We start from the raw sequence: 18,014 nt of genomic DNA, 5'->3' as shown, positions 1-18,014 counted from the left end.
TGCTATTTGTAAAATGATTGGCTATCCATGAATTCAAGTGTCCATTGTGAGAGTTTGGTGCGTCCCGGTTCTCGGTTAGGGGCTCAGGTCTTGGGTTGCGGCCCGTTTCTCGGTTAGGGGCTCGGGTCTTGGGTTCCGTGCGGTTCTCGGTTAGGGGCTTGGGTCTTGGGTTCTGGGTGGTTCTCGGTTAGGGGCTCGGGTCTTGGGTTCTGGGTGGTTCTCGGTTATGGGCTTAGGTCTTGGGTTCCGGGCGGACCCTCTATATCAGACAGGGTGATCATTTTGGTGACGGCTGTGTCTGTGGGAGTGTCTGAGGAGGCTCTTCAGCGAATACTTTTTCCAGAACCTTTAGGATGGTCATGGACCTGCTGTGGAACACGTCCTTGAAACCCTGACTGAACACGTACACTAGCGGGTTCAGGCAGCTGTTGACAAGAGCCAGGGTGAGGGTTATGGGAAACATTAAGGCGAACACAACCTCCAGTGTTTCACTGTCCTTTATCAGATCCTCCCTATAATACAGACTAATCAGCCGTATGATGTGATAGGGGATCCAGCACAGGAAGAATGCGGCAATAACAGTTGCTATAATTTTGAAGGAGCGACCTGATTGGCCGGCCAGCGAGTGGTTATTCCTGAGCCGGTAGATGATGACAGAATAGCAGGAGACGATGACGGAGAGAGGAACCACGAATCCCATGAGGAAGTTAGTAATGACGCCTCTGATGGTGAATGCATAGCCGTCGATGCACCAGACCTCATCACCCGCTGTGTCCCTAAAGACAAAGTAAGGGGTGCTCAGAGCCATGGCCATCACCCAGACTCCCAGACTGACCCAGGATGCCTTTCTGACGGTGCGGTGGTTCCGGGTCCACACTGGACACACCACACACACACATCTGTCCACACTGATCAGCACCAGAGTGTAGATACTGGCATACATGTTCATGAGAAGAACCAGACCATCCATTTTGCACATGAACCAGCCAAAAGGCCAGAGGCCGTCCAGAGCGCTCTCTGTGATTCTCAGCGGCAGGAAGGCTGTAACCAGGAAGTCGGCCACAGCGAGATTGAGGTACCAGACGGTGCTGACGGTTTTCTTCATCCTGAAGGCCGTCGCCCAGATGACCACACCGTTCCCCAACACGCCGAGCACAAAGACCAGGCTGTAGATGACCGCGGACATGATGCCGATGGATTTGTAGACTTTGTAGTCATAATAATCATCATCATCATCCTCACCGTCTCCCGAGCCGCTCCCAGACAGATCCATCCAGTCATCGTGATAAACAGCAGCTGTGGTCATAATCTCCATCGTCCTGAAACCCAAAAATAACAAAACAATGAATATAAGGTACATGCTTTGTTTTAACACGCCATGTATTATTATTATAATAAACATATTTGCTACAAGGAGATTTGATGAACACACACACACACACACACACATATACGGTATCGCCGAACTACAAGCACACAACGTTGTGAGCTTGTAGATCGCCTATTGTTCAGAATGCTGATGTACATCATATTGGGTTCAAGTGATACTGATTACAGTGCTGCATCAACACATTTAGCTGGGGACCCCCTGGAGCCGCCAAAGGACCCCCTGGAGCCCCTAAAGGACCCCCTGGGATCCCCGGACCACAGTTTGAGAAGCACCGCTCTAGGATTCAGGAAGACTCTATAAGTATTCATAATACTATACGACAATTTTTTATATCACAATATGAAGGAAAAATATAGCTGCAAGCAGCGATAAGGCGGGACCAAGAAAGAAGACAATACGCAATAAGAACAATATGAACAAATAAGAATCATGGGCTGAGTTGGCGGTGCCCGGATTTGAACCCATGATTTGTGCTCCAAAGGCAAGAGCTCTACTGACTGAGCTACATGGACACAATCAGTTATTCCGTTGTAAACAGCAAAACCATTCAGTGTTTTTGATGACAATTATGTGTGACCTGCCCTTGGGCATGTCATTATGGATTACTACAGTGTGTTTGCTGTCAATCTTTTCACGTACAAACATCTCTTCAACCGGGATTTCAGTTAATGGTCCATAGATGGTGTGTAGGACGTTTCACGCAAATTTCTCAAAAATCCAGGCAGAAAATCAGGTATATAAGCATTTTTTAAACTGCTTAAAATGGCGGAAACCATAGCTCCATAGCTTACTGATCAAAGTGACACATGTGTTCCCAATGAGTCAAGGAACATGTGGAAACCATGTTTCCACATGTTCGAGGCATGAGTTAAGCCTGTTCAAAGGTTTCATTTTCAAAAAATTGCTATAGCACCCCCCTTTGGCCAATTGGAGTAATACTGCTTTCAGTGCTATTTGGCATGACCCTCTACTATACTGTAAAGTAACATAAGCATATGACGCTGCATGTATGTATTAGAGGCAGAAGAAGAATTTTCACAAGACAGCAATTTCCATTGGCTTATAAAGACTAATTTACTACGATTTCTTGTCCGTATAGGTCCAAACTTCCAAAGTTCACGTGTAGGCGTTTTTGTGCATTTTGATCAAAGATCCTGGGAGGAGATACATTTTAACTGTTTTTCATATAATTCAAAATGGCGGGTGATCTAAAAGTCAGAGGTCAAAAGTCAGAACACGAAAGTTGTTTGGCATGAGGAGATACATATGTGTGTCAAAGTGTCATTGCCAACGGTCAAACAGTTCATGAGCTATGCACGTTCAAAGTTTGCATTTTCAATTGAGTGCTATAGCGCGACCCTTTGGCCAATGGTCATGGGCTTCGCATAGTCACCATTTGGCATGGCCCTCTACCAGATTCCCACGTTTCACGAAAACCGACCGGTTCAGCCAGAACTGCTATTTTTGGCGGAAGGAGGAGGAGAAGAAGAAGAAGGAAAAAATATATATATATATAGCTGCAAGACAGTAAAGTCCATAGACTTGGCTGGCAAAACATTACCCTAATAATAAACAAACAAAGTCCATAGCATTTATAGTTAGGCCCTAAACAAACATTAAAGTCCATAGACTTGGCTGGCCTATGACGTAATTTCGGAAAGTAATGTCCGTTTGAGTTTTCCCCGTTTGAGTTGAGATTTTTGGACATAAAGCTGCAGAAAATACTACACCGTTATTATAGTGGTTGTAAAGATATTAATAAATACTACACCATTATTATAGTGGTTGTAAAGGTATTAATAAATACTACATATTATAGTGGTTGTAAAGGTATTAATAAATACTACACCATTATTATAGTGGTTGTAAAGATATTAATAAATACTACACCATTATTATAGTGGTTGTAAAGGTATTAATAAATACTACATATTAGAGTGGTTGTAAAGGTATTAATTGATCCCGAGTCCCGTGGTGGGATTGGTGTGCTCTGGTTTTGGTGAATATTAAAGGACCACTTCACCACTTTTCAACTTACCTTCATATAATTGGTCCTCACTAATAATTAGTTCATGATAAAATGTCACAATTTTTTTCCTACTCAGTCTGTGTTTCATAGGATAAATAAATAAATAATAATAAAATAAAAAAATAATCTTGTTTAAAAATAATCTGCCTAACAATGAAGTCACTGGTGGACCTCAAATCATGAACGCAGTGAGCAAAACACATTTTTGGAACAAAATGCCTCAAATCATCCAATTGCCATCAATGGTGTAAGAACAAATGGCACCCTTTTCACATTGGCCTATTATAGGTGAGGCCACAACCTGACCTGGCCTGGTGTGCCCCGAGGGGCAATTCTTCTAGTTGTGTGGCCCCCAGACCCCCATCAAATGACTGGAACTACTTAATATTCACCAAAACCAGAGCAGAACTCCCACCACGGGACTCGGGCAATCTATTAATACCTTTAATTGCAACCACTAGATTAATGTATATTACTACAGCATTAGGTCCCAAAAATCTGAACTAACCCTTTAAGTAAAAGTAACAATACTGCAATCATGTAGAAATACAAAACAAGTAAAAGTACTCATTATGCAGAATGTCCAATTTCAACACAAGTTTTGAAATGTATACAAATATTTTAAAAATAGCAGATCTACAAGCTCACAATGCGTCCCAATGTGACACATTGTGAGATTGTAGATTGGCTATTTTCAAATGGCCGAAATGTGTATAGGGCTGAAGTGGGTAATGCATGTTTTGTAATAATAATCAAGAGTTAAAAGTACAATATTTGGATCCAAGATTGTGTGTGTGTGTGTGTGTGTGTGTGTGTGTGTGTGTGTGTGTGTGTGTGTGTGTGTGTGTGTGTGTGTGTGTGTGTGTGTGTGTGTGTGTGTGTGTGTGTGTGTGTGTGTGTGTGTGTGTGTGTGTGTGTGTGTGTGTGTGTGTGTGCACAAGAATAGCAGACATACAAGCTCACAGCACGTCAGTTTGTGCCGCTCTGCTCTTCAAATAGGTATTATTTTGGGGGCCTTTGGCACCAAAAAGTCTGAGAACTCTGGATTTAGTAAATAATTCTGTAGAATGATTTAGAAAGCTTTTGGAAGAATCAGCCTTCAGGTCTCAATAGTTTAAAGAGCTCTATATTCTAGATATCAATCATTACATGTCATAATAAAGACAATACAATAAAAGCATAGTTACCTGTTTCAAAGTGTTGAAGAGACGTCAGCCAGAGAAGAGTCTTGGTAGAAGTGGACAGTGACCAGTGAGGAGGCAACTGTGTGTGTGTGTGTGTGTGTGTGTGTGTGTGTGTGTGTGTGTGTGTGTGTGTGTGTGTGTGTGTGTGTGTGTGTGTGTGTGTGTGTGTGTGTGTGTGCACAAGAATAGCAGACATACAAGCTCACAGCACGTCAGTTTGTGCCGCTCTGCTCTTCAAATAGGTATTATTTTGGGGGCCTTTGGCACCAAAAAGTCTGAGAACTCTGGATTTAGTAAATAATTCTGTAGAATGATTTAGAAAGCTTTTGGAAGAATCAGCCTTCAGGTCTCAATAGTTTAAAGAGCTCTATATTCTAGATATCAATCATTACATGTCATAATAAAGACAATACAATAAAAGCATAGTTACCTGTTTCAAAGTGTTGAAGAGACGTCAGCCAGAGAAGAGTCTTGGTAGAAGTGGACAGTGACCAGTGAGGAGGCAACTGTGTGTGTGTGTGTGTGTGTGTGTGTGTGTGTGTGTGTGTGTGTGTGTGTGTGTGTGTGTGTGTGTGTGTGTGTGTGTGTGTGTGTGTGTGTGTGTGTGTGTGTGTGTGTGTGTGTGTGTGTGTCTAGGTTGGTGACCAGGATGAGGAGGAGGTGTGGCTGATTTTGGATATTCTACTACTGAGTTCCATAACACTGAGTGTAAAAATTGTGTTTGTGTTTTTTCCTTATTACTATGGGAGAGTGCAATCATCCAATCCACTAAGCATCTTAAAGCAAGGGTTTTTTGGAGGCGCTACTGTACGTTTAGCAGTATTGCTCATTCCACGAATGCCCGATCCTTACAATCTATACCTCGTTGTACAGGTGACAACGATTAAAATGATATAAAACATAATTCCAATTGGTATTATCAAAGTGGAGAAATAATGGACCAAAGTTACTTTTTCGAACTTTTATTACCGAGTTTATTACTCTGATCTTTTTGAGTGGTGTAAACCACTCCTACAACTGGCTTTGTTAGTTTACGTGTCTGTTTGTCTGTCTGTCTGTCTGTCTGTACCAAAAAAATGAGCACGGTTGCTATGGTCACCCAGTTCACACGGGTGTGATTTCATTACGTCAGACATTACGTCAGACCACAGCTGATCAGTCTATATAAGACCTAACACCACTCAGTTCACACGGGTGTGATTTTTTAATCCTATACCTGACAAATAAACACAAAGTACGAAAAAAAACTAAAACTAAACTAAAACTAAGTATTTTCACCAAAATAAAAACTAAATAAAAACTAGCAAACCCGCTCTAAAAACTAACTAAAACTAACTAATTTAGAAAATAAAATGTCAAAACTAACTAAAACCTAAACTATAATGAAAAACCCAAGACTATTATAACCTTGCCGCAAGGTTCCCAGTTCGAACCCGGGCTCCCCCAGAGTTAGTGTCGAAGTGTCCTTGAGCAAGACACTGAACCCCTAATTGCTCCCGATGTGCAGGTTGGTGCCTTGCATGGTTTCCTCCGGCATCGGTGTGGGTGAATGTAATGCACAATCTCTGTAAAGAGCCTTAATTGGATAAATTAAGGCGATATGTAAATGCACCATTTACCATTTAATGGCATCAAAATATACTTAAAGTACCAAAAGTAAAAGTAACTCATCTCATTATGCAGAATGTCCCATTTGAAGTTATCAAATGTATACCAATCTTTTGGAAATAGCAGATCTACAAGCTCATGTAGTGTACAGTATAGGCCTACTTGAGTAAATGTACTTAGTTACTTTACACCACTGCTGTCTAGAATGCTTGGTCTGGTGACTATCACATTCCATTGAGTCAATACAACTGTTGAGATACTGTTTATAAACAAAGCAAATGGATCACATTGTCGTCACAATGTCTTCAACAGCTTTACGTTTTGTTCAGAAAGGTGTTTTCAGTGAATAAACAAAATAACGTACGTTCAGGTACGACGGATGGGCGGCATAATTGCAAAACATATACATTAACCACTTAATTCAGCCCTATATTGAAACATTGTCTGTTTGAAAATTGCCGATCTGCGAGCTCACCGCACGCCACAATGAGACTATAGTGTGCAATATATTGGTGCACAAAGTTGACCCTCTGTCCCAAGGGTTGTGCTCTAGAGCATGTGGTTCCCAAAGTGGGGTCCGGGGGGAGTTGCAGGGGGTCCCCAGCTAAATGATAGTTTGGAACCAAATGGACCCTTATGGGTCCATTTGGTTCCATTTGTACACTCTCAGAGTTAAATTAACAGTGGTTTCACAATATAAATTGGGGTACCAGAGATAGAAATGCCATTAAATCGAGGTCCGTAGCCTAATGCATGTGAAACGGGAGGTCCATGAAATTAATATATTTCGGAATCACTGCTAGAGCCGTAAAAATCCATTCTCATCGGTACTACCGGACGGTACTACCGGCAGACCACTACAGTGTTAATTTGGACAGAAATGTTATATATTTAGTTTAGAATTTAGTTGTAGTCATACTTTTGTCTTCTGAAAAGTTTTAGTTTTACTATAGTCCTAGTCGACTAAATATAGAATTTTAGTCAACTAAAATTGTACAGTTGATCTTTTTTTGTCGACGGAAATTGCTGATTTTACACTCTGTCGCATGCAGTGACAATCACAGATCTACAAGCTTAACACGCAAAACTGTGCTATTTTCAGGGTGCAACCAAACGTAAAATAAGTAAACAACTTTTAGTCTTTTAGTTCTATACTGCATTGCTGGATTCACCGGACTGCTGGATTAATTGATTCCTGCAGTATTTATAGGCCTAATTTAAAAACATGTCTGCCCAGTGGTGGAAAATGTATAGACATTAAACTGTGCAAAGATATTAAAATATACAGTTCAAGCACTGCTATAAGCAGTCACTCCTGCAAGATTATGAACAGCTGATTGACTAGGATTAGTTTTACTCTCTTTACTGTCTTTTTATTCTTTACTATAAATTATTACTTAGTTCAATTATTACTTTCAATATGATGGATTTACAATTACTGTATGTAATACCGGTTCAGTTCTTTCCACCGGTTGGTTCCCAATGGGAACCGGTTCAGTTCTTTCCACCGGTTGGTTCCCAATGGGAACCGGTTCAGTTATTTTTGGTTCTTAGTCCATGAGCCAGAGCTCCAAAATTGGTGGGAAAAACTAGACCTATATTAAATTGTTTATAGGATCAATAAGTAAATTAATACATGATAACTCTTCCACAGTAGTAGCTTTTTCATATTTTCGATTATTTTGCATATTTTCCTACATAATGCATTTGCATATTTAAAAATGTAAAAATTGTAATACAATAAATCATTGTCTTCCTGTAAGTACTCAATTGAGGAAGTTTCATGGTGATAACAATCTAATTTGTCAAAATATTACTTTAACAGTAATATACTACTTATTACTTGAAAAAAAAGGAATAAAGTTACACTACTTATTACTCCCTGAGAAAAGTAACTAGTTACTTATTACTTTACTTATTACTTTTTTCTCTCGCCTCCAGTAATTGCATATTTTGTCCCCAAAAGTCTTACTTTGCATTTTCAACATTAGCAGTCCCCCCTCCCCTATTCTGCAGTGTTTATTTAACTCTAAAAAGTGTACTGTATAGTGTACACATGATGATGGGTCCGTTTGTACACTCATTTGAATTAAATGAACACTAAGACTTTTACTGTGTATGAATTAATTCATTACAGTCTAAATGAAAACCACACCTGGGCAAAAGATAATGAAACGCAATCTTTGAACAACTTCTGTTGTTTATTAAAGCAAACAAATGCTATAGCTGCTTTAAAAAATATATAAATTTGTCACAAAAAATAAACAAAGTGCTATAGGGCAATAAAGGCCCTGCAGTGCATGTCAACTTGACTGAAATAAACGACACAATGTAAAACAGCAGCAAATGTATGCAGTAGTTTTATCATGTAGTTTTATCCTGTAGTTATCCTGTAGTTTTATCATGTAGTTTTATCACATAGTTTTATCCTGTAGTTTTATCATGTAGTTTTATCCTGTAGTTTTATCATGTAGTTTTATCATGTAGTTTGTAGAGCGGATCAGCAGTCTGCAAAGCAACTTGACCCCTATCCAGTCTACCATTATAAATAAACACTCAAACCCACAGTTCCACCAAGGCTCGTGAAAATAGTAATAATATTACTTTTGGAAAAAAGTAAATGTAATATTATTACTCAAAATGTGAAAGTAACTAGTTAAGTTACATATTACTGGAAAAAAGTAATAATATTACTGAAAGTAGTATATTACTTAAGTTACTTGACAACACTTTAACCGTTTTGCCCACTCAATTCATAATTAACGTTCCAATTTTGGAACTCTGGCTCATGGACTAAAAACCAAAAAGAACTGAACCGGTTCCCATTGGGAACCAACCGGTGGAAAAGGGGCCATTGTGAGCTTGTAGATAGGCTATTTTCAAATGGCCGAAATGTACAGAATATAGGGCTGAAGTGTTTAATGTATGTTGTTGCGACCGCAAGTCGCATTTACTATGAAAACGTGCAGTTCTCAACAGGCCCGAAAATTAAGGCCCGGCCCTACCTGGGCCCTCTCATCAAACCCGGTACACTCAAGACACCGCCCCCGCTGCATATATGGAGCTGACCTGTTCAGACATTCCATATGTTGATACATTGTGAGCTTGTAGATCTGCTATTTTCAAATGGCCGAAATGTATATAGGGCTGAAGTGCTTAGTGTATATGTTTTGTAGTACACGAAAGTACAGTACTTGAAGTAAATGTACTTAGTTACTTTACACCACTGCTGTCTAGAATGCTTGGTCTGGTGACTGTCACATTCCATGGTGAATTTGATTGAGTCAATACAACTGTTGAGATACCGTTGAAAACAAAGCAAGAGGATCACAATTGTTGTCACAATGTCTTGCAATCGCTGTATCTTACAATGTGCGAGGGCCACAGTGTCAATGAAACTGATGAATCACGTCTGAACTCGATCCACCGGGCGAATCCACCACCAATCTGTGTTCAGCAGTGGTAATAATATAAAAAGCTAAAAGGAGTAAGATGATGATTGTACGAAGCAGGGAAGACAGACAATAACCTTTCTTGACTTCTATCTCTCTGGTTCTATCCTTAGTGTCTGCAGTGAGATATAATCTTTGGGCCATATAGCCATATACACTTATACAGTATCTCAAATTACCTCTGATGACAAGGACATACAGGTATTTAGACAGTGGCGTAAGCTGTATGCTCAAGGAAACATGCTGTGTTGAAAATGTTCAGTAGCGGTGAAGATTTCACTTTTTAAATCTTTCTGTATACCTCGGTATACTGCCCACCTGTGGTGTCACTACAAACAAGCCTGTAGACGATGATGGACTGTGGCTTATAATGAGTAGTGACTGCATGAGCTCCAGTGCAAGCCAGCTGAGCTGTTTGTCAGTGCTGGGGTACCCACCTGCTCTGCTGTGCTATACACAATCTTATGGAAATGGATTGTTCTTAATCTTGAGTGGCCCTACTGTATATACATACCGATGTTGAAACCAACCCATGAAATGATTTGCATGGTCAATTTGTACACCACCACCACCACCACAATGTATACAAAGTTTGGTGCCAAACAGTCCAGCAGTTGATCTCCTTATTTCTACATACTGAGAGACAGATACACAGGCAGACAGATAAAGATCCTGGAATTCTTTTTAGATAGATATCGAGATGTTTCTCAACGACCTATTTGACCAGGTCCAGTTGGTCAGCTGCTCTTAAGACATTTTAACCTCATTATTACATTACATTACATTACATTACAGTCATTTAGCAGACGCTTTTATCCAAAGCGACTTACAATAAGTGTATTCAACATAGGTAGGGAACAAAAACTACTAATCACCAGAAGTCTTTAGTGCATTTTCTGCAAAAACAAGCAACCAAGAGTATACCTAGTGCTAAGGTAAAAGTGCAATATATCAGCTACCTATTTCCTTAAACAGATGAGACAAAATAGCTAAATCAAATGTTGATCAAACCCTGTACACTCAAGTACAGAATGAATTGCATGTTGATCTGACCTCTGACCTCTGAGTAATATATTACCCATTACTAGTTACCTTTTAAAGGAACTACAACATGCATTTTAAAATTCCATATGTTGTTGATCTGACCTCATCAAACCCTGTACACTCAAGACACGCACCATATATAGCCATATGAGACGTACATTATCTTCTCTAGAAGATTCTTATCCATCGTCTGGAGGCCAAAGGTGATCTTCACAGATGTGCAGGCTCTCTTCTGTCTGAGAAGATCACACTTTCATTATTTTTAGTGTAATTAATTAAAGCGGGTGAATGTGATATCTGAAAATACAACTTTAAAGACATTCTTAAGTGTGTGTCTTGGCTTTTCCTTTGTCTTTTTCTTTTTCGTTCTTTTTTTTTAATTTTTTTTTACTGATGTCATCATTCTTGTTTGTTTCCATTCAGATCTTTAAATGTCACTGACATGCAAACAGTGGTGAAAATAAAAGTACTTGCATGTTTTACATAAGTAAAAGTATCAATGCTTGCAATGTAGAAGTACTTGAGGGAATGTTAAAAAGAAAAAAAAACCTTAAAGATACTTAAAGTACCAAAAGTAGAAAGTACTCACTATGCAGAATGTCTGCATAGTGGATGTTTTCAGATGTATGAAAAATATTTTGAAAATAGCCGATCTATGATGCGACGCATTGTGAGCTTGTAGATCGGCTATTATCAATTGGCCAAAGTGCATACAGGGCTGAAGTGGTTAATGTATGTTTTGTCATAATAATCAAAGTAATTAGTAACTAAAGTTTTCAAATGTAGTGTACAACATTTGCCTCTGAGATGTAGTAGAGTAGAAGTAAAAGTATTGGAAATTGGAGATACTTAAGTAAAGTACAAATACCTCAAAATTGTGCTTAAGTGCCGTACTTAAGTAAATGTACTTAGTTACTTTCCACCACTGTATGCATATTGCTTCTGTGGACATGTATGGATTCACTCTTTGTTAAACACCCTGAGTACAGAATGCTGTTTTGAAAAGGTGACTGGAAATTGTGTTGCTAAATATGTTAATTGTTAACATTTGATAACATGCTTATTTTTCTACTTACATAAATCATAGTTATCAATCATGCACATGCAAGAGGACTCCTCATCACCTCATAACGAGGTTGTTTTTAATTGTTTTTGAGAATGCGTCAGCAGCAACTAAATTTTACACTTAGATTCACAGTCGTGCCTGACACGCCACATGTACACGATAAGCACATTTCTATGAAAGAAACCAAGAAATAGTAACATTTTAGAAGTAAAAAGTCAGTTAGATAGAACAACACTTTAATTACTATATGAGGAGTGTCTGGATACCTACTGCACCGTCCTATGGCCAGTGAAAGTGTAATTTTATTATTCTGCACAGCCTTCCACCAGCCTATAGCTTGCATTTGAATAGACCAAAGTGATAGCCGCTGAAATGCCCTTGAACAAGGCATCAACCACTACGATGAAATGTGTTCTATGAGCAGGGCCTGGCTGGAAACAAGTTCTTGAGCTTAGCCCAGATACCCTGGGTAAATATAGATTTCATTTCATTTAATTTCATTTCAATTCATTTCATAGAGCTAATAGTTTATGTTCTCATATTATATTTAAATTGTATGAATTGCTTCCCCGTATTCCATATTTGGACACACATCTTCTTACAGACGCTGGGAACTAAGTCCAGCCCATTCTGCCATTGACTGAGGGCGGATCCGAAGCTTAGGCTGCAGGTTTTGGGGTGGTCTCTCCTCCTATAAATAAGGAGGGAGATTGCTCAGATGTTAGAGTCTCTCTCTCCACCACAGGAGAACTGCCACTACTGCTGCTGACTTCTGTCCCTGGCATCCACTTCACCACTTCCATCTGCTCTCAACAAGTCGCCGCACCAAGTCTCTGCACTCCCAAAGGATTCCGAACTGTAAGTCATCACAATCTCTCATGCTTTTCTCACTCTATACTCTATTTGTATGCCATTGTACTATATGGCACATGGAAAACCAAGAAGGAAAACTTATTTTAAGCTTATGTCTATAATGTCATGTCATACAGAAACCCATCTTCCACTGACATAATTGTGAGGCAGATTTTTTTAAAGCAAGATCGAAAATATATATAATTGATTTTTATTATCGCCAGAATGATGGCTTCCATTATCACATTGTAACTTTTCAGCAATAGAAAGCCTGCAGTTTCTATTAGCTTGGATTCGACCATCGATGTCACGGGAAGTATATGGGCTCCATTTCGTCATCCCTAAACTTCTTTGCCTTTTTAAAAAAAAACTATTTTGCAAAACATTTTTGAATAGTTAAAACAGTCTACAAGCTCACAACGTGTCAATGTAGATTGGCTAACTGCCCAGTGCCCACAGCCCTCCTATAGACACTGACTGAGTAGGGAAAAAAGTGCCATTTTATCATGAACATTAGTGAAGAAAGACCAATTATATGAAGATAGGTTGAAAAGTGGTGAAGTTGTCCTTTAAGTAAAGTAATATTGCAGGCAGAAACATTTTGTGGGTTATTTTTTTGCACATTAAAGCTTGCTATCGCTATGACCATGTATAGTTCCTTAAATAACACTATATAATGCATAACAGTGAATATAATGCATTCAATTAATATGATGTATATGATAATTATAGTACAATATGATCCTGGGACTGCTCAGCAATCATAAATGATGAAACTTGACCTTAAAAGTCAGAATGAAATGCTTAAAACTCTGTTACGATTACAGTTATAAACCATTATGACTATTTATCAGTGCATATTACTGAATTAGGCTATACTGTGTTATTGCAGATTATAATGCATGCAGTAATACTTTGCAACATTCTAGACATGGGCTCCACAAAGACTTTATAGCATTATTTACATTTTAATGTGCATTATTACCAATTATTAGGATTATTACCAATCAAGTAGACTATACAGGGGGGAAAGATGTGTTTAATATGATTAATTAGTGATTTTCTTGTCTCCAGTTGGGACAATGGTGTATAATAATAATAATAATAATAATAATATTTTTTCCTCTTCAGAATTGTTAGACTCTGCCTCATGTAATTAATAATAATTTATGTTCTTGTCTACAGTTGGGACAATGGTGTCCCCCACCATGAAGCTGATGTTGGTCCTCACAGCGCTGACCAGCATCTCTGCCATGCAGCCTCAGTGCCCAGGCAAGATAATTATGAATAACTTGTATATCAACAATTATGTTTCTGGTTGTTGCATGTTTCTGTTCATAAGCACATAGATTGACATTACCGGCTATAAGCATTCATTATGTTTTTGAGGAAGATCTCAAACCACCGTACCATTGTAATGTGCACAGTAAAATCCTCAGGGTTTATTTAACTCTGTCTTAACAAAATGGACCCAAATGGACCTTGAACGCTTTCAGAGTCAGATTAACCCTGAGGATGTGATGGTGTGGTGTGTATAGTGTCACATTAAGTGCATGTGTATGGTGTGTGTCTTCACTCAAGTAAGGTGTCTTTACTTTTTCAGACACTATATATAGAAATATTTCTGCCTCTCTGTGACCTTGATAAGCACAGCTAGGGTGCACACTCTTATAAGTAATGGTGAATGCTTTAAAGGTCTACTTTATCTCATCACCGTGCCCTATATTTGTGCACACAGTCTTGGACCTCGCCTTTGTGCTGGACAGCTCTGACCACGTCTTGGCCAGCAACTTTATCGCTGAGCGGTCGAATTCTATGGCACTGGTGGGGCGTCTCCACGAACTCGAGGAGCGTCTGGGCGCAAAGAGCCTCAAGAGAAGGACGGCTGTGATGCAGTACAGCGACATAATCGAAGCAAAGCCGTTCAGTGAACAGCTGAGCGATGTGGAAGTCCAGACGACCATCAGAAATTTCAGATACATAAAATCGGACCAAAACACCGTCGATGCCATCAACAAAATGACCAACATCTACCGGAGAGAGTCCCAGGATAGGCACATCAGAGTAGCCCTGCTGTATACGGACGACGAAAGCCGGGACGATATAAGACGAGCGGTCGAAGCAGCCAAGAGAGATCACGGCATCACATTCATCACCGTGGGCATCAAGGAAAGAACAAGCATGGCTTGCCACCTCAACGCTCCTGGTGACGACATATGTGAAATGAGGAATTTGGACAAAATCATCGGAGAAATTGTGAGTAGACAACCATTTTTTAAGAAAGAAAAATGTCACTTAAATGTCACGTAAAAGTACAAAAGTATTGGCTTCAAAATGTATCAAAAGTACTACTCAAGTTTACAAATGTAAAATTATATTTTGAAAATAGCGATGTACAAGCTCACAATGAGTTGTGATGCGACACATTGTGTGTCACATTGTAATATTAATCAGAATCTATAAAGTAACTATAATGATTCAACTAACTGTAGTGGAGTTAGGTACAATATTTGAAATCCGAGATGTAGTAGAGTACTCACCTCAAAATTGTACTTAAGTACAGTACTTAAGTAAAATGTGTACCCCACTGCCTCATATGATTTGCTGTCAATATGAATTTTAATATCAGTGTATTGCTCTCTGAATTCTTAACTCCCCTTGACTCCCATACCCATCTTTAAACATGTTGTGCATGGTTGTTATTCTTCACTTACCCCCCCCCCCCCCCCCCCCCCCCTCTCTCTCTCTCTCTCTCACACACAGACCAAAACCCTAAAAGATGAGGTGAGTAGTATTACTTAATAAAGTTATTATTTAATGAAGTGGTATCAGTAGTAGTATTTTTTATGTATTTTAGTTTATTTTTCAGCATGGTGTTTGGAATTGCTCATGTGTATTGTGTTAGGCATTCATACATGCACCCAGTGGTGGGAGGAGTTCAGTAAAAGTAGAAATACCATGACAAGTAGAAATACTGCATTTACTGACAGTATACCAAGCAAAGATATTCAAAATTGATCAACCTTTTTCAAAACTAGCCGATCTACAAGCTCACAACGCATCACAATGCGATTTTAGATGTGCTATTTTCATATTGTCTAAATATAAATCAGGGCTTACTTCCCCGGTGGTATTACAAAACGTTTTGTAATACGATCTAAATTAAGTTGTTCTCAGATAATTCTAGTACAGTAAACAGTACAATATTTGCCTTAGAAATGTAGTGGAGTAGAATGATTATGTAATGAAAAATGGCTTCTACTAAATTAAAGTAAAAGTACCTCAGGATTGTACTTAAGGACAGTATTTAGGTAGATGTACTTAGTTACCTTCCACCACTGCATGCAGACAACAACAGATGCATGACTGACTGTGTAGAATTCCATCACAACATTGACATGTCATGTCCTTCCTTTTTGAAGTGCCGTTCCCCACCGCCAACAACAACAAGACCGCCAACCACCACTGAATTTGGTTGGTTATTTCTTTCACACAATCTGGCAACACTGTCTGCTGTCCCTATTGTCGTTATATAAGTGGATATGTAAAAAAATAAAAAATAAAAGTATAAGTACAAGATAGGGCTTGTTGTGTGGTTAAGCCTTGATGCAACATGTTTGATGCTAGCTAAAAACCAATGAATAAGATTTAAGAATGATATAAAGGTTGAAATCATGTTTCTTGCACTATTTCTCCAGACCGTCGCTGTAACCAGCCAGCGATGCAGGCAGGTACCTGCGGTACCTGGACTAAAAAATGGTCCTATGTCAAACAGTTCAAAAGATGTATTAAGTTCTGGTATGGAGGCTGCGGCGGAAACGACAATCGCTTTGAGACGGAACCGGAATGCAAAACTGCATGCGTTATCTGTAACCAGCCAGCGATGCAGGCAGGTACCTGCGGTACCTGGACTCAAAAATGGTCCTATGTCAAACAGGACAAAAGATGTATTAAGTTCTGGTATGGAGGCTGCGGCGGAAACGACAATCGCTTTGAGACGGAACCGGAATGCAAAACTGCATGCGTTTGATCCAGAACAGGTAAAAAATAATGTATCATAATACAAAAATACCTGATCTACAAGATCACATGTTGTGTGAGCGTCTAGAAATTGCAAGTATAAAATATAAAATATAAATTAGCATTTTTGTATTTTTGCTTTTGTTTTCCTCAGACAAGGATATCATTAAGAAGAGGCCCCAGGAAGCAGCCCATCTATGGAATGGATTCTGTGAACTCTCACTCCACTACAACAATACTATCACATTCACCATTGTTTGTCAAGCCACGACCTCTGCTGGTTTCATTATGCAAGTGAATATCGGTCCATTTGGTTAAACGTGCACACACTCAAGAAGAGTGGCAACTGGATAAAGTGAGGATGAGGATTTTACCGTGTAGCTGTGCTAATGGGGAACTGAATTCATACGAAGCTGCTAGCATATCACTGTTTATTAGGAACTACTGATTGAGAATCACAAAGTCTATTAGGTATATTACTTCACACATGTAAGGTAATTATTGTCTGTGGAACTTTTAGTCAAGGGTTTGGCTATATCCTCAAATTACGTTTAATTTTCATTATCCTTTCAGGTTGACATATAGATTAGTATTATACCTCTGACCAACGTGATATTAAAGACAGCTTTTTTTGCAAGACAGACCTAGCATGTCAATCATGTCAATCTCATGAGCTCATGTGAGACGTCAGTTGAACGGAGATCTTTTTTATGTGATGAAATAATGCCTGAAAGATGTAATAGTTTTTGTTGACAATAAAATGCATTGCTCTGAGAGAAGTTGTATGGAGATCAAATTATTCAGAGAATCTCACAGATGAATTTCCCACAAGGGCCATTATCATACCATCTTATAGGCCCAGTATGTCCATACTGGCATACTCACTGTTTCAGTATGTCATTATCAGCGATTGTCATTATCACTGATGTCCTGACGGAGGCGCGCCGTGTCTGGTGGCCTTGAGCTACGTGAGGCACCGGCGAGCGAGGCGCTAGCCGAGCGAGTCGCCGTGCCGAGTGTTGCGACGGCCACCAGACCCGACTCAGCGCCGTCCGAGTTATGTCCCGATAGGCAGAGAATAGTATATATTAGTAGCCCCTAGTTTCCATGCACCGACAATAGTTGGAAATGACACGTCCACCAGGGGGAAACCTTGACCAGGCTATGGTGAGTATGCCAGTATGGCCATACTGGGCCCATAAGATGGTATGATAACGGTCGAATCGGCTGATTCGAGTGCCCTCGAGATCTGCGGCACAGGCTGCTTCCACTGTTTGCTCATTGCCACACCAAGTTCATTCACAGTCAGTCAGTCAGTCCTGTGTCCCTACTCAGAACATCTGGAAATGTGAGAGGTCTTGTTCCTCTT

General features: G+C 39.5%; 2 protein-coding genes across 2 annotated transcripts in view; one reads left to right on the top strand and one right to left on the bottom strand.

Annotated features, from left to right (window-relative positions):
- Positions 1-277: 277 nt before the first annotated feature.
- Positions 278-1,315, bottom strand: LOC306913305 (formyl peptide receptor-related sequence 4-like; the record flags this gene model as incomplete). Its single annotated transcript, XM_079489895.1, has 1 exon — positions 278-1,315. The coding sequence occupies one exon, from the start codon at positions 1,313-1,315 to the stop codon at positions 278-280; it is 1,038 nt and encodes a 345-aa protein (XP_079346021.1).
- Positions 1,316-13,818: 12,503 nt separating this feature from the next.
- Positions 13,819-18,014, top strand: part of lama1 (laminin, alpha 1) — a gene marked incomplete at its 5' end in the record, with an annotated part of 61,524 nt that continues 57,328 nt past the window's right edge. The window contains 2 exons of the mRNA XM_079489894.1: positions 13,819-13,897; positions 14,364-14,831. Coding sequence (XP_079346020.1) covers positions 13,819-13,897; positions 14,364-14,831 — 547 coding nt within the window. The remainder of the gene's footprint in view (positions 13,898-14,363; positions 14,832-18,014) is intronic.

This window comes from Electrona antarctica, assembly GCF_951216825.1.
Source record: "Electrona antarctica genome assembly, chromosome: 20".
Taxonomy (NCBI): domain Eukaryota; kingdom Metazoa; phylum Chordata; class Actinopteri; order Myctophiformes; family Myctophidae; genus Electrona; species Electrona antarctica.
The sequence above is the reverse complement of the archived record's forward strand: the minus strand, read 5'-3'. Positions and strand labels throughout refer to the sequence as shown.